Below are 24,176 nucleotides of genomic sequence, written 5' to 3'. Positions count from 1 at the left end.
GAGGCCCTCTACTCCCCATATGACGCTCCCTTTGTTTCAGAAGGACCCAATATACAAACTGCCCCCTGTGTTGCTGAATGTTTTCCTCTGCACTGTCCTGTACCACCTGATTTCCCCAACCAGGCTTTCAGGTTTGCTCACGACTGTCACTATATATAACTTCCTAATTACCCCAATTCAGATGGGCTCTGTATCATTAAAACCCCCTAAAGACTGTGGAAACACTCTATTTCAGTTTTTGTTACATTGTTTTAACAGGGTCTCAAATTCCTTTTCAGCATTATGTCTCCTAACCTAGAATGTGAACACTTCAAAGATAAACATCATCTTCTATAGCTTGCTCAGTTCCTTTCATGTCTTACATGATAACCCTGTGAATGAAACATGACAAAATCCATTGGGGTGCTGGGCTTACAGAACTCATTATATAAAGGACAAAGAAGTAGTAAAACTTGAATAGTTTACATTTGAATTCTGATGTTGCTAGCAGATAATCATATATTTTAACAAATCAATTTTTATCTTATTAAAGCATAATAAGATTAATGCTCTGAAATTTTGAAGCAATGAACAGTGTCTGCTTGAACCAAGGAAATCACTATAACCTCTTCATTAAAAATATGTTTTGGAGAAAGAGCTTACACTGAGTGCTCATTAACTATAAATATTCAGCGTAGTTGGTTAAATTACTATACCAAAGAGCTACAAGTTACAGGACTGAACCAAGGAGCACATTTCTTAATCTGACTTTAAGTCTTAAGAAAATGACAGCAAAGTGTGTGCATCAAGGTGATAGCTATTTTTGAACACGTGACGGAACCTTCCTAAACAAAAATGAGTATACAAAAAAGGAATAAGAACATTTTTAAGAATGGAGAACTGAGAAGTTGATGATATAATTAAAAAGGATCTGAGTAAAAAATATGAGCTTAGTTTGAATTTCAGGTGCTAAGAAATGTAGAGGGAACCCAGCAGTTGGTAATTCGAGCCTGGGACTCCAGAGAGAAATTCAAGTTGACAAGAATGTGTCAGAGAACAGATAAGTCTGTGAAAAGGCAGAGTGCTGAAGGACTGCAGGACTGCAGATGGAATCCAGTGAAATGGCAACACAGGAAAAAGAGGTAGAGGAAGAGAGCACAGGAGCAGGCAGAGGCTGGAGATACAAATGAGGGTGTGGCTTGGGGGCCAGATAGGCTTGTTCCATAGGAAGCAACAGCCATAAGAATGAGAGCTGAGGCTGAAGTAAGCAGCAATTGAATCAATACTTACAGCATGCAGTGCAGATTTTAAATTATAATCTTAACACTGAAAATATGAAATAATGATCTAATAAATCTTTGTGGGCAAAGATTCTGAAATCAGAAATTCTTGCTAATTTGACAACATAAGCCAAAATCTTGAACACATTGTATACCTGGCAAGGAAAGGGCTAACAAGTACATGCTTGGTTGTTGTAAAATTGCTATAGGTATACAATATTTATGCACTAATTTGGATACTTTTTTATGAATTAATACATAATAGCTACTTCAACATAAAAAACAATAAAAAATAAACTGAAGAACATGTGCAAGTAAGGAAAAACTGAGCTACCTTATTCTGAATTACTCCAATCTTGGAATTTGAACAATAAATAATTTTATTCCTAATAAACACTAAAAATCTTTCTGAATAAGGTAACTTAGGATAACATGACTTTCCAAAAGCAAAAGTTTTTAAGCAAGTCACTGTATAAAATTATTGTGAACCAAAGTATAGCTTCACAACACATAAAAAAGTGCTATAATAATGAGCAGCATTTCCCTTTTGTTTCCACAGAGAATTTGATTAAATGTAGCCTCGTTATTAGTGGTCTGGATGCAGGAGCACAATCGACTTGGGTCTGGAACTAACCTCTATGGGTTTCTCAAGCTCAAGCATTCACACTTATATGAACTGAGCAACCCAAGTACTGACACACAGGATTGCCTAATATTGCCTGGAAATGGCAGTTATTGATGTTACAACTATTAATTATCATTAAGATGGACTAAAAATGTTTTTTATAATGAAATAGTTCTTGAGATTTCTTTTTTTTTAAGCAGGAAAGACTAGACAAGGGTAATAAACTCTTCAGAATATTTCCATTTAGAGATCATTTAAGTCAGTGGTAGCTATAACTTTTGCAATTAAAGCACAGAGTTCTCTTTACTAAAATAAAATCTTATTCAGAAGCCCAATGTGTAAAACAGATGAGAACTGAATTACTCTGTAAGAGAGGAGCTGTAAGATGGTAAGTGTGGGAGGGTAAGTAGCTCTATTCCCAGTGCTCGCTCCTGCTCCTGATTTCAGGTTAGGAGGGGCCAGACTAGATTCAAAACAATGTATGAACCCAATTCCTGATTTTACAGCTGGTGTACTGAAGCCTAGATAAATTGTAAGTCTTGTTCAACGTCAAGGAGCTAGTTTTGAAAAAGCTAGGATTCTACTTCAAGTCTATTTTTTTTTTCACTTCCAGTGCTTTTCCCATGGTAGTAAAATTTAAAGCATCATCAACAGTCTCGTTATTGAAGTTTAGATTTCATAAGAAACCTTCTCTGATGAACCCAGAGTCAGCTGTCTCGCCGATTCCTTATACGAATGCCCATGTTCCTTCTTAGTGGTATGGTGCACTGCTCTTGTCTGTTTATAAGTATGTCAGTCTTTGAGTTCAGACAGAGAGCAGAGACATGTTTTATTTATGTGCATCCCACAATACCTCTCATGGGATCTGTTTCCTGGATGAACAAACCAATATTTTAACTTTATGAAGACTTGTAGTCATCACTGAAAATTATCTATCAATCTGCTTTTCCATAAAATGAACACATTTTCAGTAATCTCTTCCACATCTTGTGCTCAAATGCAGTTTGATAAATAATATCCCCTCAAGGTATAAGGATTACCAAGTTGAGAGATTTAAATCAACTGAAATCTTGCCGTAGGGGAAGCTTTACTTAGAAATATATGACATGTTAAGTTATTCAAAGAAAAGCAAAATACCTGCGTATTCTGGATAGCATATAGTGAGGGGGCTCTTTTTGATTTTTTCTTCAAAGAGATCCTTCTTGTTTAGAAACAGTATAATGGATGTATCTGTAAACCACTTGTTGTTACATATGCTGTCGAATAATTTCATGCTTTCATGCATTCGATTCTATAATAAAAAATAAAATCAAGTTTTTATTAACAGCAAGGATCTGGAAGACTATTTTTAGAAAACACAATGTTCAATAAAACAGGGCTTATTAGTTGAAAAAGAGGTAACTCTCCAATAAAATGCATTTCTACCATTTCAGAACAAGCACACTTTGATGTTAGGCAAGACAGGTGTCTCATGGCTTTTTGCACTCAATAATTACTTGCCGAGTGTTCGCTGTGAGTTCTGTGCTATGCCTGGAAACATCCTGCTGCAGGATGTTATAATCTGATGCCCAACAGTGAACATCTGAAAAGAATTCATGATTATAGAGGTCATCTCTGTTTTCATTAAGAAGTAAGTGGAGCTTTTAAAGATTAATAAATTAAATTTAACAAGTGAAATTCAATTAGTCTAACACTCCAAATAACGAAGACTTCCAATTTTTGTTTCTTGCCCTTCCAGGGTCTGTATTCAGCAGGGACACTGAGATATTTTATAGAGCTGAAATGAAAGAAAGTATAGTGTTGCACTGTACCTACTGCATTATAATTGTATGTACTTGATTTTAAAAACACAAACTGAGCCTATCTCTTCTTTATTTCCCCCATGTTGCATTAAAGTTAATTTAAAGTAATAGTTTAAATTTCTATTTCTACTTCTCCAAATTAATGGCAATGAAACACATCTAAAAATTACAAAGCATAGCACACATCAAAGATTACTAAACTGGCAGAAATAACAAGAAAAAATGAGTCTTGGATTATCATGGACCTAACTTTACTTTCATTTAGTCTGTAAGTACAGCATATTGGAAATGCACAGTTAAACATACAGGGTAGAGGTAAAACTGACTCTCAATCTCTTCCTCAAGATGTATCTGTGATTCTTCAGCATTCTTTCCTTTTATTATGCAAACAGAAAAGTTGAAGAAAAGAGCCTGAACTTTCAAATAATTTAGGCATAAGCAAGAATTTCTCAAGAATTTTTCTCAGAAAAGTTCTTGGCAACACCATCTCCAGCTCTGCATATTTCATGCTCAAGCCTCAAAAAGGGTTGTACTTGCCATTTCTTCATCTTCAGCTAGAACCAGGTCATAGTCACTCAGGGCCACACAGAAGATAATGGCTGTCACTCCCTCGAAGCAGTGGATCCATTTCTTCCGCTCAGACCTCTGACCTCCCACATCAAACATTCTGCAAGAGCAAAAATCATGGGTTGACATCCCTTACATGTTCAAAAGCTCCAAGGGGCTCTGTAAAAATGCTCCAAACAGCTGGAGGAATGTGGGATGGAAAGAAAGGAGAAAAGGACTGAGTGGGAGGAAAACAATGTCACAAATTGGTTTTCTCAAAGGGAAAAATGTCTGTTTTTTGTTTTTTGTTTTTTTTTTTTTTACATCTTTGATTGCAACTCGGGTATCTCTAATAAAAATAAACACCCTCAACAAACAAGACATTCATTAACATATGAGAACACTTAGGACATTAAAGCAAATACAAATGAAAGGATTGTCCTACATGTAAACACTGAGAAGTCACATGAAGCAACTGGGGAATACAAAGATCAAAGAGTACAAATTCAATTTGCCAGTCATGGAACATTAGGGGAAGAGGGCATGGCTTCCACTTCCTACAGTGAGTTTCTCTCAGAAGCAAGAACCAGTACGTTATTACTTTCATGTAAAGGAGAAACAATTTTAGGTAGGAAAATGTAGGATAAGCAAATCAAATTCAAATAAGGACAAAAAACTTGCCTAGATGAAAAAATAAAATTGTGGTATGCAAAAAAAATGAGAACTGAAAATATGAAATAAATTGTGGACTTACTGAATAGTCGTGGAATTTGGAGTGGGGGAAAAAAAAACTCAGTTTTTACACAATATACAATAGCGGACCATTACAGGTAAGTGAATGAGGTAATAACACTATCAAACTGCATAGCGACAGTGGCCTTTTCCTCTTTTTTCCTGGCAAGAGATTATAAAGTTAAGCAAAAGTTTAAATTTGCATAGACTACATTATGCAACCTAGAAATAACCACTTATATAATGGAAACACCATGCAAACTGGTACATTTTTAAAAGCTCCATTTATCTAGATGGTGCACTAATTAAAACAGTCCCTTGTTTAATTCCCAGGCAAAAAGAAGTTTCCCTACAGAGCAGTATTGGCCCATAAACCAACTCTGAGCACATCAACTACTATTGTTACTTTTATCATCATTTAAAAATGCAGCCTTTGTTTCAGTTAGCCAGAAATTTTTCACTGAAGTGTGCCACATAACAAAAGAATTCTACCACATAAGTCAAAATGGATAAGAACAGCAACAAAAAAGGATAGAATACAAAATGGATAAGATGAAAAAAACGGCAATAGAGGTCAAACAAGAATAAAGTAAAAGAAAATATATTTATCTTAATTGCAAAAACATTTGTAACATTGCTTTAGAACATGACTTGAAAATAATAGATAACCAGAGAGCTAGCCTTTTCTTAGAAAACTACTCTGATCAAATGTTACCTATTCTCTGTCCTTTCATTATAACAATCCACCTCAACCCATCCCACATTTTCTCTCTGTGCTGATGACTTTTGTGTTATCACCTTGACTAAACTATTACAGTTATTTAATCAAACACTCCTCTAGGTGAGGCTGTGAAGGAATGTTCTGGGTGCAGTTAACATCTATAATCAGCTGACTTTAGGTCAAGAAGACTGTCCTCAATAATATGGACAAGTCTCTTGCAATCAAGTCAAAAGGGGCTAAAGGCAAAAACTGAGGTTTCTCAGAATAAAATGAAACTCTTCCACAAGACTGCACAATAGCCTGTCTCTGAGCCTGTAAACCTGCACTACAGGCCATCAGCATCACCACATGGAAGTCAATTCCTTGAAATAAACACAACTTATTGGTTCTGTTTCTCCGGAGAATACCAAAACTGGTACCTAGACAGGGGTGCTAAAAATGTGTAAGTAGCTTTGGAATTGGAAAATGAACAGCAAGCAGAAGAATCCTGAAGCACTTCACGGGGGAAAAAAAGAAAAGAAAAAAAAAAATCTAGACTATTTTGAAGATACGGGTAATAGAAATACAGGTATTAAAGACTCAGATAGAAGTGAACAGTGGGAAAGCTTTCATTGTTTTAGAAAATGCATATATTGCCATGAACAGAATGCTGGTAGACAGATCAACCTTGAGGCTGTTTATAATGAGGTCTTAAAAACAAATAAAAGCACATTATATCCTGTAATCCCAGTGGCTTGGGAGGCTGAGGATCGAAAATTTAAAGCCAGCAACTTAGTGAGGCCCAAAGCAATTTAGTGTTACCTGGTACCAAAGGTGGGCTGCTGGACATGTTATACATTGTAAAATGACAACCAGTTGGCTGAATTGGGTAGAAGACAGAACTTGTAAGCAATGAATGTAGATGTACAGTGGAAGATATTTGTAAAAAAAAGTGTGAAAGGTTCAATTCTATTTTTCCCTGGTGCTCACAGTAAAACAAGAGCAGAAAGGTATGCTGAGGAAAGAATTATTAAGCAAAAGGAAACCACTCACACACACACACACACACACACACACACACACAGGGAAGAAGGACTCCTGAAAACAGGTAAATACTGGAGTGACATAGCTACAAGCCAAGGAATACCATGAATTGCCAGCTACTACCAGCAACTAGCTAGGAAGAGGAGAGGAGATTCTTTCTTAGAACTTTGAGAGGGCACAAGGCCTAGCTGACATATTGATTTCAACTTTTTAACTCCCAGAACTGGGAGAAGATACATTTCTACTTGTTTTGGCACCTAGTTTATGGTAATTTGTCATGGCAGCCTGGGAAGTGAGCAGATCCTCTTACCAAGTATTTTTTTTTTCCTATAAATTCTTCTTTTCCCTATTGCTCTTCTCATCTCATAAATATTCAATTTGTATAATTTATTTTCTCTTCCATACCCCAGTTCTACCAAGAATGTAAAGATGAAGAATTTTTTTTTCTCTTTTTTGTTCACTTTACATCCGAACATTGAACACACGTAGCAAGTATTTCACAAATCTTTATGGTCTGAATGAATAAACCATGCCTAAAGAATATTAACACTTTAAAGGAATAATAGACTTTGTTATGTTCAAAATGTAGATCTACCAGTTACTTTGTGGAAAACTTAAATATGAAAAAACTTTAGTCATCATTTAATAAGTAATTTGACTACAGAAGAAATCTCTTCAATGTATATATTTAATCAGTGAAATATAACTAAATGAGGATCCTTCATGTATTTCTTATGAACAAAGAACTTTTGGTCTAAGCCAGTGATTTTCAAACTTCAGTGAATGAGAATCAATAGATGGCAGATGCGATACTACTGGTCTGGGGAACATATGTTTGAAAGTCAATTAGTTCTTCAGTCAAAGAATAACAACTGGGAATTGAGATCAGAAATGACTGGACTTTGCTTAACAGTTCAGTAGCATTTAGAGAGAGAGAGAGAGAGATGAAGATAATCACTAGAAGAACCACTAATTTTTATCAGTCTTAAATGTTCCATGAAAAGGCAGATAAAATACAAAGCATTATTCATTGTTCGACAAAGAAGAAAGAAATATCTTAATTATTTAATGTTTTTTTTAAATTCTGAATCCCTCTATTGTTTAAAAGAATAACAAACAAAAAAGTAGTATGTTCTCCATAAAAAAATATAAGACTTTTGACTAGCATCAAATAGGGAATGAATTTGAGTTTTCACTGGGTTTCTGGAGAGAGGAATAGAGGGGAGGCTGAATACCCTGAGCTGTGTGCTTACCTGTCCTTGGACTGTCACCTAATACCACTGTGATCAAGAATGAGCAATACAGAACTGACCAACTTGGATTTCACACTTATAAGCAGAACACTATATTCCAAAACCTATTACACATTTATAGTAAAGGAATATATATTTATCGTACACTATGCAAATTTTCTAATAGAAGGATGCATTAACACTGTATCTGAAAATGGTTTAATAAGCTGTTGATTCTTTAATTAAAGTAAACCACATGGGCATGGGTCATAAATGTCCATTCAGAGAGATGATAATATGAATTCTTAAATTAAAATAAATGCCCTATTGCCTCATTTTGAATTTGTTAATGGCAAACACACAAAGAAATTTGAACCTTAGTTTACTCTTTGGTTAAAACCAAAGAATTATAACATGAAATACAATGGAACTACAAGATGATGACTACATAGAGCGTTCCCAGCAGAATCATTCTAAACATGTTTCTGCCCTCATCCATTCTCCAATGAGGAGAAAATAAAAAGAAAAGTTGGGCTGGGTGATGGCAGCATAGTGGCTCAGGAGGGCGAGGCAGGAGGATTCCAAGTTCAATCTCAGCAACTTAGTGAGGCCCTAAGCAATTTAGCAATATCCCATCTCAAAACTGAAAAAGAAAAAAAAAAAAGGGCAGGAGACTTGGCTCAGTGGTCACTTTGGTTATGCATCTCTGGATTCAATTCCAGTACCCAAACAAACAAACAAACAAACAAAGGTTGTGGGGAGGGGAAGCAAAGTTGGAATCATATAGATTAGCATATTATAATTAGATTATAATATGATTATAATCATATAGATTAGCATATTATAATTCTGTTAAATTAATAATTTAACAGAACTCAAATAAAGACAAAATTTATCTGAAGTTCTAGAAAACGCTGTGTTTATTTTGTAAGTCAATAAACCAGAGCACTAATTACTAATTAAATACTTTCCAATAAAATATATCTCACCCAAGAAGCCCAAATGGACTTCCTGGGAATCATGGTGAGAGTCAACTTCACTGATCTTAGGACATGCTTGATGTTGAAATGACAGTTTTAAAACATGCAGCTAGATTTTACCTAAATAAGTGAAGAGTATGGTCTGAAAAAAAAATACTTAAAGTACATTTAAGTAGGATGAAAAGTGAATTTCACAGTCAGCTTGCCCTTAAGTATCAAGTAACTGATTTAACATTTGCCATTATCCTTTGTCATCATTTATAGTTTTAACCTTTGTGATTTTTTTTTAAATAGGCAATGATTTGCTTTATCTTTAAGCATTTGACCAAGAGCAAGGCTGTGATAGACTCTCTGTTAAGAATCCTTTTTTTTTTGGGGGGGGGAATGTCCTGATAGAAATTCTAAGATATTTTTTTAACTATAATTATTAATATATATTATTTTTAAAATTTATTTATTAAAACATAAGTGTACAAATTGATGGGATACACCTGTATTAACTGTGTCCGTCCACCCTTCTTTCTATTCTTGGTGCCTCATTTTCCTCATTGGACTTTTTTTATTAGTACATATTATTTATACAGCTACTTAATAGGAGAACTTAGACCTAGAATCCTTACTTGCTTATCTATAAACTCATATCACAATAATTTATAAGAACACAATCTTTAACAAAACAAGTAAAAAAAATCAGAAAGATGCACTAAATTTAAAAACATAAATTCTCTTTTTAACAGTAAACTTCCTTAAAGTTAACAATCACTTAATAGTTTTAAGATAAATATGATGACAGTTCCCAGATCAGACATATCACATGGCCATTAAGCATCTGTCAAGTACAGTAGTATACCAAAAGACAGTAAGTAATTCAAGAAAAGAGAACACCAGTAGCTCAACATGACACTGGGGCTTAACAGTGAAATAAGCTCTGGGTGTTGTGGTGCACACCTGTAATCCCAGTGGCTCAGAGGCTAAGGCAGGAGGGTTGCATGTTCAAAGTCAGCCTCAACAACTTAGAAAGGCCCTAAGCAAAGCCTTAGTGAGACCTTAATGAGGCCATGTCTCATTAAAACAGAGCATAAAATAGAAAAGGGCTGGGGATATGTGACTCAGTGCATAAGTGCCCCTGGTTTCAATCTCTGGTACCCGTTCCACAAAAAAAAAAAAAAAAAAAAATTAGATCGCTTTATGAATCAAGCACAGTTAACACGGCCAGACAAACTAGCTATGATCTGAGTATTCATTTCAGAAAGCACAGCAATGATCATTTTTTTTTTTTTTTGGTGGGTAAAAGAGGACATGGAAAACTGAAATGGAACTTTTGTTCTCTAAAAAACTCAGTTCCTTGAACCACTGATAAATCAGTAAGAAAAGGAAGTAACAAGTGTATTCTCTTTCAGATAGCTGTGGAAGCAATCAGAGGTATAGCTGTAAATATTTAACAGTGCTTTCAGCTTGTAACAGTTAAGCTTTCTTTAGGAAGTGAACCAATGATTTTTATCTCTGGCTTGGAACATTTTGTTAATGTTTTTAGAAATTCTGCTTTACTGTCATTATCATTTCAGAGCATTAGTGTAACCCATAATTCATATTAAAGCCATATTTTAGAATGATTATCTTGAATCAAAACATTTTCAATCAAAGTAAAAGAGAAGAGATAAAATAATAACAATATGGGATACTCTATTTGTAAGCCAAATTACTTTTTGACATAATTACTGAACAATTTGTTGGTTTTTTTTTTTTTTTTTTTTTTTTTTTTTTTTTTACTTTTAATCTTTTGTTTTTCATTTTTGATTCTACATTTCTGGAACTATGGGGATGGAGAAGGATAAAAGCTAAGGGAATATATATATATAGTCTTGTAAAGTTTGAGTTTTTACAAAGAATATAAAAATCTTCAGTAACAATTTGAAAAACAAATCTATCACCAGTACAAAACAAATGATCTATCTAAACTCTTATAGTATTTTAAAAACTGGATCTCTAAAAAAAAAAGACATGTAGTATAAAGATTATAAAAACCTTAAAACAGAGCACAAAGGCGTTTTGTATTTATTTATTTATTTATTTATTTATTACAGGGACAACTGGTGCATGCTCAATTTGAGTCAGACTGTTTGCAAACCTCTGCAGGTGTACAGCAGCACCTGACTGCACCTTATGCATGACTGCAGCCGCAATCTTCCTGAAAATGAATCTCAACCTTCTTGGATTTAAAAACAAAAAACAAAAAAAAAAACCACCAAAGAGACAAAAATCTCTACATATTAAACTAAGAAAAAGAATAAAAATAAAACCCACATATCCACATGTTTAATTTTAGCATTTTTTTTCTATCCAATACTACTTATTAGCTAATATTTATATGGATCAGGGAACATGTGAGTTTTCCTGAGTGTGAATAATGTGACTCTGTTGTGTTGGTGAGATTTAGGCTCTGACTCTGTGAAGGGCCTCACAAGCTGTTCAAGGGCTTGGTGTTCAGTTTCCCTTCTGCTGGGCACTTAAATGGCACTTAGGAAATGTGACATTTTAAATGAATTTAGATTATGAGAAGCTAGTTTTGTTTTTTTTTTTAAACTTGCTGCCCTCTTCATATAGCTTTAAAGTATGGAAATGGATAATACAAGGGGGAAAGAAAGGAAATAGCTATTTTTTTTAAACCAGTATATATATTTTTTTCAGATCAAGTAAAACCACAGTGGTCTGGGATTTTTATGAAAACATAGAAGTTTTATGTCAGTAGAAAATTCTGTGGTGTTAAATCATTTACTCATGCACATATCTTTGTACAGGATATAAAGCCTCATTTTCCTTTATCTTATTGTTATTATTTTAACTGGAATAAGGCGCATAGAATTGATGAGCAACAATGCACACATACAACAATTCTGACTAGGTGAGTTATGAATTATTAAGTGGAAAATTTAGATAAAATAGCAGATGACTCAACAGGGAAAACTAGATGAAAGTAACTGATGAAAAGACCTTACAGATAAAATAACAATGTGCAAATTAAAACATTATATTTGCTTAAGTCCAACAGTTTTTCTCTTATTTTGAAAATAGTTATTTATTGGAAAAAAGAGAAATCCAATTCTGTAAATTTGTATGCAATGTTTTACTGACCTTCCCTGAGCCTGGTTCCTTATAAAATGAGGGAACAGAACTAAAGGAACTCTAAGAACCCTTCCATTAAAAGCTAAAATTCAGTGCTTCTCTGTTCAGACCTCAGGAAGTTAATATTCAGTACACTTTAAGTAAACATTTCTCATCATGAAATAGTGCAAATATCACTTGGCTATGAATAAGATTTTTCTTGAAAAATTTTAAAAGCCACCCTTCTTTTCAAACATTTCCATAAATAAGCAAATATTCTATTGATAAAACCAAAGGGCAATATTTCCCAGTATTTTCTGTTCAGAAATAAAAGCCAAAATACTATTTTCATTTAAACCACTGTAAAAATTACAGGCATTTATCTGGCATTTTTCCTTAAATAAAAATGAAAACATTCCTTATATGAATCCTTCATTTAGACCTCTTTTGCCCCCCAATTCTTTTGTTTAATCATTTGTGCAAAGTTTTTCTGACTGCAATTTCTAAGCATAAAAATGTTATGAACACTTACTATCTTTTATTTCTAAATTTATAAATACTCACTTAAAATGAAGATCTTTGAAAGTAAAATGGGTTTCAACAATCCCTGTAGTTTTCACTCTGGTTCTGAGAACATCTTGCTGAGTTGGGATATAATTTGGTTGTGCTATTCTGTCCAAATCATTCAAATAGCTGAAAAAAGAGACAACAAAACAACATGTAAATTATAAATGTTGCCAATAAAGATAATCCAAAACAAAGACTATAATATCTTAATGCATGCCATACTGTGAAATCACTGGAAATGTTTTTTAATTTCTGTGTAATGATGTAAAACAATCAATTTAGTCTTAGATCTTACAGGATTTCTACTGACTGAAATGAAACTGTTTATAATTCTCCAGCCACCAATTTCTTTTAGTATTTTTAAAACATGCACTTTGTCTTTTAGGTTCAGTAATCCAAAGGAAAAAGAGAATTTATTTAAAAAATCCCAAGCTAATGAACACCATGAATTTATGCTTTTTATTCATTACACTTTTTTGATGAACTGTACTTATGTTCTATATATTACTCTTCTGTTAAAGATTTTAAAAGTTTTAATTTTGGTGCAAGTACTGAGGATACCTTAGGCAAAGGCTGAATGAGATGCTGCTGCTTCTTAGTCTTATCTGCAGGATAAGACTGCACATGACTCCTGTAGTCTGCTCTCAAAACCAACACCCACATTATACTTCTCAATGATTTTAGTCACTCATCTAATACTCTCTCCAAAGGATGTCAACTATTTCATGATACAAAAATTTAGTGTTACCATATAATGCAATATAAAAATGAAAATTATTTTTTGCACTATTGTGTGGTAGAGGCAATAACTAACAGAAAGTCCAGGTATGGAAGGTTAATAAGGGCCTGAATGTTAAAGGATTCATGGACAGTGATAATATAATCAGAAACATGAACAATGGGGTGAAAAACAGGGCATGTCACTTCTGTTAGAAGCAGTGGAGACAGAAACAGTGAGGTCTTAATTCTTGGAGAGCAGCCCCATTTACAGGCTGTGTACAACCTAAATGAGGTCAGTTGAACATGGTGGGCATCCCTGCAATGTCCTGAAATACTACAGCAGCACTAGACAGATAACTTAGAAATAATTTGGGCACAGAGAAACACCAACTACTGAAACTGCAAATTGGTATTAAATTCTGAACAGAATGCTTAGCCATTCAGAACAGGGTCTTAAAAACCAAAGGAGTTTGTTACTTTGCAGTGCTAGGGATTGAACCCAGAACCTTGTGGAAGTTTCGGAAGCGCTCTACCACTTGAGCTACATCCTAAATATTTGATTCATTTTAGATAGAGTTGAGAAATTATCCAAATCCTGAATTAGTAACAAAAATGTTATAAATAGTCAAGTATATATATGTGGTGTGGAAACTACAATACAGATACCTAAACAAAGCAAAATTTGTAGAACCACACATGCTTCAGATTCTGGAGTCTTTCAGATTTTGGATTTTTGGATTAGAAATGCTGATCATTTCTTGTAGATGTGGTGATACCAGTCAGTATTATATTTGCTCAATTTAAGAGAATCTTATCACAGTGGTAACAATACCCTGTATTTTCTCTGAGCCTTTAATGCCATAAGTATGCTATATATTACATGATGTATAATATACATGTATTACATATTATACATTATGTACCAATATATTATACAAGGTTACAATTTATCATAGGAAAATATGATTTAACAAATCAACCAAATGAACCACACCAACATTTTACTATTGACCCCTTTAAAATAGTTCTTATTTAAAATGTGCTTTGATTACTCAGATACATTTTTTATTAAAACTGCTATAATTCTAATAGACCCTAAAATAGGCATACTCATATTTCAACAAAACGGAAAAGAAAAACAGGCATTGTAAAAAACAAAAAAACAAAAAAACAAAAAAAAAAACTCCCACTGTGGGCTGGTGTTGTGTGGCTCAGTGGTAGAGCACTTGCCTGGCACATGGGAGGCCCTGAGTTCAGTCTTCAGCATCACATAAAAAATAAAGTTAAAAAAAAAAAAAAACTCACAAAGTTTTAAATGATCACAAGTTTAAACTGAAAATGGATACTTAGTCCTAATGACAGGATAACACCACCTCCAGTCCAGAACTCAGAACTAAAGATACATGTCAGCACTCCAGAGGAAAAGATTTCTCTGACTTCCTTCATTCTTGAAAACTGACTGCATTATTGCATATTAAGTTTAGAAAAAGCAAAAATAATATAACAATAACCAAAGCAACACGTCTTTCCCAATGCATGTCCAAACAGCATGCACTGAAACAGATGGTTCTTGGTCAAAGAGGATGGAGAGGCCTGGAAGTATCCCCACATTGTGAGGAAGAGGCCTTCAATCTATGCACCCAAGGAGAACTTCTTAGTTACTGAAGCAGCTCCTTTTGCTAAGCTTAGCAAAGTGTGATCTTCTATCTCTAATTGTCACTACAATTTGAATTTTTCAGCAGGTACTGATAGTGGCAAAGCAAATAACATGGTTTAAGAGTTATGTTTTTCCTTTAAGTAATTTTTCTAATTTGTCTTCTACCTTGTGTGAAGTTTGGCTTATTAATTCATTTATTATTAAACAAGATCAGTCTGAGTGACAACTACCTGTCAGGCTATGGTGATATGTTAGGCAAAAACAGACATTACTGAATTCAGTGTAGTGGCAGAGACAGTAAATGTTTAAATAGTCACAACATAACAAGAAAATAAAATAAACTCAAAATATTTGTAATTCTGAAGGAAAAGTACAGAGTATTACAAGTACCTAACAGTGGAGCAAGGATCTTCTCAGAGCACCAAAGAGTGTTTTCTTGAAGAAGTGATGACACCAGTGAGAAAGGTGGGCTCATATTCAATAAGCCACACAGGTAACAAGGTGTTCGCACAAGTATGAAAGTTAAAGTATAAATTAAGAAACAGGGTTACAAAGATTGCTGTGGGTGATGTGATGCATGTTATTAATTCACATTAAATCACAGGACACATGGGGCAAACTCAGATGTCCAACAACATGTGATAAGACACTTGGGTCCACACCCCATTAGTCTGTTGCTCACTGTAACCACATGCATGCCATTTACCAAGAGCCTCAAGACTTGTTCTCATCTAGCTAATCCTTACTTTGGTTCCTAACAGCCAACACAACTCTTTCAGCAAAACAGAACACTATCAGAAAGTAAAGAGTACATAATACATATTTTAGAAACCAATTAATGCTACTTGTGCAATATCTCACATTTCTGGGTATGTGACCCAAACTATGGAACAATCACTTGGTGTTTTCTTGTTTTTATATCATTTTGTGTGTGTGCTATATCACAAAATAGGAAGTTGGCTGGGTTTTATCACAACTTGCTTTGCAAACTTTCAGGGTTCACCACCTGGAAAATTAGGGCAGCCTTTTTTTCCTAAAGAACTTATATGTAAGTATCTGTAAGGTTAGGTGTGGTGGTGCATGCCTATAATCCCAGCGGATGGGGAGGCTGAAGCAGGAGGATCGCAATGGTGAGGAACTAAGAAACTCAGTGAGACCCTGTCTCTAAATTTTATATATATATATATATATATATATATATATATATATATATATATATGTAAAATAAGTATTTGCAAACAGTAGCTCATGTGTCAGGACACATACAGCAAACAACCTTCAGGTGTAGTGGTATTTTACTTAGTGAAAAAATATCTTGGAAACACCATCCAGTACTTCAAAAGATCCCTAGTTTAGGTGCCTGTCACTGAACAAGTACACTTCTTAGGCATCATTAGCATTATGAAAAGCACCCACATCACTTACCCTCTCATTTGGCTAGCTTCAAGTAAATTAGACATATACTCAAATGCACCGTGAACTTTTGGAAATTCCAATTATTTCCTTGGAAATATACAAGATACATTCCCATTATGTATGCTTCAATTAAAGTTTACATAAGCAAGAATCTCTTAAGGTACCACTGAACATACAGGAAATAAAAAACATTCCCATCCATAAACATACAAAAAATAGAAAGTTTTAAAATATTGTCATCCTGAATATCCTGAGTTGTACAAGAATATGTCAACCAATTCTGCAATAAAATTGACTTGGAGGTATATTTGACTCACAAGTAATTATTCATGATAGTGCAGTTCAGAAGTTATGATTACTTACTATGCTGCAGAATCATTAAGCTGGTACTCTCGGGATCTGTTGAAACAGGCTTGTACACCGCTATCTTTCCACAATCTCTTTATAACTCCAGCAAGTTCTACAGTCATAAAGCCTTCTTCAGCAGCTCCAGCAAGCACAAAGAGTTGGCGGGCGTCATCCTGAACATTCAACAACCCATTTTTTAGAGAGTAAAAAGAGAGACATTAGAGATTAAAAAGTACAAATGGAGAGATTAGAGATAAAAACGCAATACTGAATTTCCTTATATTTTGATAGAAGTGTCCTAGCTTCTCTCTCTCTAAAACACCCTTAAGAAATTGGCTTAACCAAGAGAGTATAATCATAAATCAGGAGCTTATATCTTATGGTATTAGCAATATTCGCCAACGCACCAGGAAGCTGCCAGAATTTCTTCAGTTATGGTACATGAAGGGGACCTGAGTTAACTATCTACACTTTTCTGTGTACTAGATATGATCATTTTTGAGAAAACAGAGGAAGAGTCTTGTCTTGCTCCTTCTTGCTCAAGATGTTTTCAATCTAAGAAACATAAAACACCATGAATGATTACATTAAATAGAATCCATTTAATTGTGAGCTTTATGATATAATTTATAGATGCAAAATATGTTAAGAGAAAGGAAAAAATCAATGTGGAGTAAGGAAGAAAGGTTTCACACACACACAAAAAAAATGGTCTGTAGATTCACAGGAGACTTTAAAATGTATATACATCAAAACCAAGGAGGAAGCAGTTGGGAGCAGGTGTTTGCCAACTCAGGCAAGGAGAACAAAATAAGCACATCTTGGGAATAGAAATATTCAAGACACACACAGAAGACAACAGACAAAAAATTCTGAGCATACTGTCTATAAAGTTAGCTAAATATGGCTTAAATATGAGGCTACTAATATTAAGTCTGATCTACAAGTAATCAACCACTCATGACCAGTGCTGTCAAAGAAAAAAAATGTAATGTAAGCAATAATGCGATCTAAATTTTCTAACCACCACTTAAAAGAAGCAAAACCAAAAAAGGTCACATGAAAATAATTTTAATAATATGTTTTGTTTAATCTATATACAAAAATATTATAACTCAACATGTAAACAATTAAGTTTATGAGATAATTCAAATTTTTATACATATTGTCTTCAAAATGTGGTGTGTATTTTACACATCCAGCACATGTCAATTCAGAATAGATACATTTTAGTCACTCAATGGTATATGTACGTAGAAGCTACCTACCATACTTGATAATATCACTCTATCCTCCAGGTAATAACACAGCTAATTCAAAGTGAATGGAAGAAGGGAGAAGCTGCTATCTTCATAGAGGTTTTCATTAACCTGAGACATGTTAACTGGGTGGAAAATATTATTATCAAGGGGCATTCTTCCAGATACAGATGGCCTTCAGTTTTCTATGGTTTCTGTACTGCAGATCTAACAAACTTCAGATTGAAGATATTTGAAAAAATAATTGCATATGTACAAATTTTTTTCCTTAATCCCTAAACAATACTATATAACAACTATTTATATGACATCTACATTGTATTTAGGTATTATAAGTATTTTAGAGACGATTTAAAGTGTATGGAAAGATATGCATAGATTATATGCAAATATTGTGCCATTGTGTAAGATACTTCAGAATCTTTGGATTTCAGTATCTAATGATGGTCCTGGAAACAATCCCCCACAGATACGGAAGAATAAATGTATGGTACTAAATGCTTATAAAGAGGAGGAACACATTACGATATGGTATACAGAAGAAAAGATGCAGTTGGTGACACAGCTCAGAGCTGACAATGTAAATTCATCCTGCTGTCAATTTGTGAAGCATTTCCTTTTGGGCTGGAACTCATCATGAAAAATAATTAAGTCTCAGCATGGGAACATATTATTCAAGCATATGTTCCCCTTTTTAGTAAATCACAAGAGAAATATGGGCAAGCAAGCAACATGTGCATAATATCCTTAATAAACCCCATATATCATGGTTTCAAGTCATTCTGAAAACCACTAACCCAATTCCATTAAAAGACTATTCAATTTTCTAAATATTTACTCATATGTGAGAAATTTCTACATTTGATCATTTTTATTTATTAAACTACATCAAATAATTTCTCTGTTTTGGAAAAAAAATGCTTTTCACTTAAGTATGCTTTTAAATGCATTTTGGTTATACTATCTTTATTCAATTTCAATAAATTTTTGAAAGGGAAAGACCAATGCCCTCCAGGATAGGTCAGGAGATCATTCTTGCCTCTAACTTTCTAGGAAGAAGCCTAAAGAAAACACAGAAGAAACTTTGGAAGCTCTATTTATAAACTGCACTTTCTGTGGCATTCAAAAATGTCTCTTCCTTTTTTTAGATTCAACATACAAGTGGGATCATGCAATATTTTTCTTTCTGTGTCTGGCTCATTTCACTTAGCATAACTTCCTCCACATTCAAATGAATGAACGAATGTCAAATATACAGAAAGACTTCAACAGCAGTGGGACATAGGAAGTGAGAAAGGAAATGAAGAGTTGTAGTTCAAAGGTCAAAGGAACAGACATGTAGGATGATCAAGTCCAAAGAAATTACAACATGCGAGCTATAAATAAACAAAAAAGTATTGCATCGGAAATTTTTGTTAAGTATATTTTAGCTGCTCTTGTCACAAAAAAATGTAACTATTTGAAATGAAGGATATGTTAATTTTCTTCAGAATAGTAACCATTTTACTATCCATATGTATCCCATAAGGTCAAATTCTAAACCTCAAAAATAGACAGTATTAAAATGCAAAATAGCTTCTACTGGAAAAATAACTAAAACATTCACCTCCATGTCAGTAGCTGAATGTTCAGATGGTGAAATTTGAGCTGGAAGGCACTGTAGAAATTATTCTATGTAATCTTTTGTTTTGTACAAAAAGAGCCCAAGGGCACAGAGAAGTTAGACAATCTGCTTAAAGTTTCACAGCTAAAAAGTCACCCAATGGTCATTTAAATTGGTAAGTCAACAATTGCTCAGTAGCAAGTGTCTAAAATAGGACAAATTTCAAAACTGTAGAATGGAAGCACTGATTTTATCTTGACAAGGAATGAGGTCTTCATAGGTTTGTATTAAAATTAATTAAGAACATTTATAAACACAAACATGAGGGTACCAAAAGGGTGTGGTACACAGTAGGAAAAGGGCAGGTATTACTGAAAACAAGATTGAAGTTTGATTAGGAGGTACAAAGGCTAGTAAATCAGTATACAGAAACTTTTTTGTGGTAATTAAAAAAAAAAAAAAAGAAGAGCACCTAGCAGGGGTGTGGCTCAGTGGCAGAGAACACTTGGCTTGTGCAAGGCCCTTGTTCAATTCACAGCATTCCCCTCTAAAAAATATAAATAAAAAAGTAAAGAAAAAGGAATGTTATTTGCCAAGCAATTATTTGAGAGTAGCAAGGGGAAAAGAAATTCTTGGATGTAGCCAAGTTAAAATGTTTTTAAATTACTAAGGACTAAATGAAAATAAAATGGTTCAGAGAATGCAAATTTCATATAACATACACATATAGCTCTGCTTTGAAAACTCAAAAGAAGCTACAATATGTTATTGTGTCTAGAGAGAAGTAACCAGTCTTTTTCCATGAAAATCAGATAACACCTAGTATGCAGTACTTTCTTGCTGTTTAGTGATGTGCATTATATGTGCAGCTATCATCCACTTGATCAAATCCACGAATCTGTTCAGGATGGGGGAGGGGAGATGCTGAGGGACCACAATGGCTATCCTCTGACATACTAAAGATCATAAAAGGTAAGAAGGAGTAAACTTCCTGTTGAGCTTAGAGCAGAAAAAGGCGCATTCTTAAGACAAAAGATATAAGCTTTCAACTGAATATTGGGAACACACTTTAACAATCACAGCAACCTAAAAGAATAAAAAAATGGACAGAAAATTTTTCCTTTTTTCTTTTTGCCCCTTTCAGTTCTAGAGATTTAATCCAGGGGAATTTGACACTGAACTATTCCCAGACTTTTGTTTGTTTGTTTTTTAATTTGTAGAGAAGGTCTCACCGAGTTGCCCAGGCTGACCTCAAATGTGCATTCCTCCTGCCTCAACCTCCCAAGTAGCTGGGATTACAGGCATGTGCCACTGCACCAGGTAATGCAGAGGTTGGGGGATTTAAACAGAAGCTAGACAACATAGCAGACAAAACTTATGGAGGAGACTGAGTTTACATAAAAAATATCAAAAAAGACATTCTAATGTATAGACTAAATAATATTAAAAAATAGTGATATCTATGAATTTTGAGTCATAGGAATAAGAGATTAATGTCAAGGCTGACTTATAAATGAATGTCTTGATTCAGTGGCTTATCTTAAACCACATAGGATAAAAACTTCTCATTATTTAATCTACCATACTTATATAGCATACCATTTTACTCCAATAAATTTAAAACAACTGTACTGTTCTATTGTATCCTTAAGGAAATCTTAAGAACTTTAATGTGTTCATCACACCATGGCTCATGGTGCCCATTATAAGATGTTAAAGGGTTGCTTTAAGAAACAAGTATGTGTCAAACACACATTTTCTGTAAAAACACAAATCTAAGTAAAAAAGACTTGAGGCAAGAAAATAGGCAGTCATTATTCTTTTTTTCATAAGATTGTTTAAAAGGGGAAAAAAGCCTAAAAATAAAATAAGTTAATTTTAACCAAATTGCAGAGAGCAAAAATTTTAACTAAATTGCAGTGCATTTAGTATGAAGCATAAGCTTCATTATATCAAGAAGGAAAATTACTGATAAAATGTATGACACAAATATAATTTTAATGCCTATTCATGAATATTATATATGTATACATATTTTCAAAATATAAAATAAAGAAATATTGATACTTATATGTTCTTTATATGAATAACAGAAACTGTTGTCAATGGAGATACAGAAGAATGTGGTAAGAAGTGAAATGAGGAAGGTAGAAATATGAAGTGCTAGAAGCACACATTATTTTTCAAGTAACTATCATTTTTGCATATATTGATATTTCTCAAAAGGAAAACAGTATAAAAGTATAAGTTCTTTCATTTTATGTCTCAAATATAAATCAGGAGCTGTAATAAATGACTCAAATATTAATCAAGAAAAAACAAATTAAAAATAACTAGAGACATTTTGAAAAAGAAGACTGGAGAAAGAGGGCTGATATTATTGGATATTAAAAGCCTATAATATGTAGAACAGTCTGGAATTAATATAGGTCAATAGGAGAAACAAACCCAAATTTGAATTCACTTTTATGATAAGGCAGCAAGACAAATCAATTGGAAAGGATACGATTATTCAAAATTAGTTATGTAAAGAAGAAAAATAGTGTTGAATCTTATTCAATGCACAGAACAAATACAAGTTTCAAAGGGATTAAAAAACAAACACAAAAAAATATTAAAACTCACTACCCTAAAACACTTTAAAAATATCAAATCTTTGGTTGACAGAGGATGTTCTAAATTGAAGCATAATACAAGAAATAATAGGAGAGGTTATACTGGCCAAATTATATTGTTTGTTATATTGCCTACTGCATGCATGTACAAATATGTATTAACAAATCCTATCAGTATGTACAAGTATAATGTACCAATAAAAATGTGAGGAAAAATTATATATGTATCCATAAGATTGAAGGCAATAAGCAAATTATGAAAGAAATTTCTATCACAGACAAGGGTCAACACATAGGTATGTGCAAACAAGCAAATATGGTAACCAAAACACCAAGACTCCAGTGGGTAAATATATATAAAACACAAGCCACAGAGAAATAAAATCTAGTCAATGAAGATATAGAAAGCGATATAATTATATTAAAATTGAAAATTCAAATTAAATCAATGTAAGATTTACAAAAAGCAAATTAGCAAAGTTTGTTTTATTTTGTTTTGTTTAATATAAGACTCCTAAATTTTGGCTACCCTGAGTACTTTAAGAAAAGGTACCTCATAGGCCGTTGCTTGGAAGGTAAACTGACAACAACCTTTCTCAAAGGCAATCTGGCAAACAGACACACAAACCAACTCAATAAGGAAAATAAATTACAAATTTATTACAGAAAAGTGAGCATTATGCAAGAGAACACTAAGAATTGAGGCAGAAATGGATGTTGTTTAAGTGGAGTCAAGGAAAAGTTTCTATTCCTTACAGAATAAGGTATTCCAAGTGCTTTTCCAGCTGTTAAGAAGGACAAGGCAAGTATTTTGGTTTATACTGTTTCTAATTTATTTTGTAACTAATACTACTAGAAAACTATAATTAAAGAAATCTATATACATTTTTATATTTTGTATGTTTATATATTTATATTTGAATGCTATTTATATATTATTTATATATAGATCTATATTATATATAACTGTCAATTTCTATAAATCCATATACATACTTATCCTTACTCTGTCCTCATTTTATACACATTCTTGGGACAGGCACTGGTCCATTGACCACATTTTGTGCAACAGTGTTCTAAGTAACCAGTACCTGAGGCACACTAATGACCCTCCATCTTAACATTATTAGAAATATAACAGACTATGTTGTCAATATGTTATCATTCACAAATGAACCACCCTCATTTCAAGGAAATTTTAAAAAGACATTGGGTATAAAATTTGATTGCTCTATGCCAGCCTTGAAAAATTGTTTTCTCTCATTTTAAATAACTAATGTATAATCTGCTTTGCAAATCTACTAACTGCCAAATATGATGCAAACCACAGCACATTAGTCATCATTATTTCTTAAAATTTTACACCTTTTTAGCCAATTCTCACCAAATCACTCTACATTTAAGATGTAATTCCAATTGAAATATCAACTGGGTTTTTAAAATGTTTTGTTTTCAAGACAGTTGAGGAAAATTCATTCTCAAGTTCACATGGAAGAGAAATGCTTAAAAGCATATCTGGTTAAAAACAACAACAGGATAAGGTGATTTTTACCTGCTAGCTGCCAATTAACCCTATGAAGCAACAGAAATCAAAATAATGTGATTCTGACCATAATGACTGTATAAAACTTGTAAATAATAAAACAACCAACAAACATTTTATTGGGCACCTATTATGACCAAAGAATGTGTTAAACACTTTATATTCTTTTTGTCTGTTCCTAACAACCCTGCAAATTAGATGTTATCATTATTTCTCTTCTAATGAAACATGCTTAGAGAGGTTAATTAACTTAGCTAGTAGTTGGATGGGTAAATAAAAAAACAAATTATCAGTAGGGAAAAAAAGGTGTTCAAATCAAATGTTAAAGCAGCATTTTTACCTAAATGGGATGATTATTTTCAAAATGGCTACTGGCAAGAATCAATTCCAATGGAGGTGTACAAAACAATATATATAAAAAACAAA

The 24,176-nt window shown here is 33.4% G+C and overlaps 1 protein-coding gene across 1 annotated transcript in view; it reads right to left on the bottom strand.

The window, feature by feature from the left end:
* The window catches only part of Gnai1 (G protein subunit alpha i1), an 82,983-nt gene that overhangs the window by 2,892 nt on the left and 55,915 nt on the right, over positions 1–24,176 (bottom strand). Inside the window, exons 4-7 of the mRNA XM_026384978.2 lie at positions 16,746–16,903; positions 12,587–12,715; positions 4,224–4,353; positions 3,022–3,175 (exon numbers count right to left, since the gene is read on the bottom strand). Of these exons, the coding sequence (XP_026240763.2) occupies positions 3,022–3,175; positions 4,224–4,353; positions 12,587–12,715; positions 16,746–16,903 (571 nt within the window). The remainder of the gene's footprint in view (positions 1–3,021; positions 3,176–4,223; positions 4,354–12,586; positions 12,716–16,745; positions 16,904–24,176) is intronic.

Source organism: Urocitellus parryii, chromosome 3, assembly GCF_045843805.1.
Source record: "Urocitellus parryii isolate mUroPar1 chromosome 3, mUroPar1.hap1, whole genome shotgun sequence".
NCBI lineage: Eukaryota > Metazoa > Chordata > Mammalia > Rodentia > Sciuridae > Urocitellus > Urocitellus parryii.
This window is presented reverse-complemented; position numbering and strand designations above follow the sequence as displayed.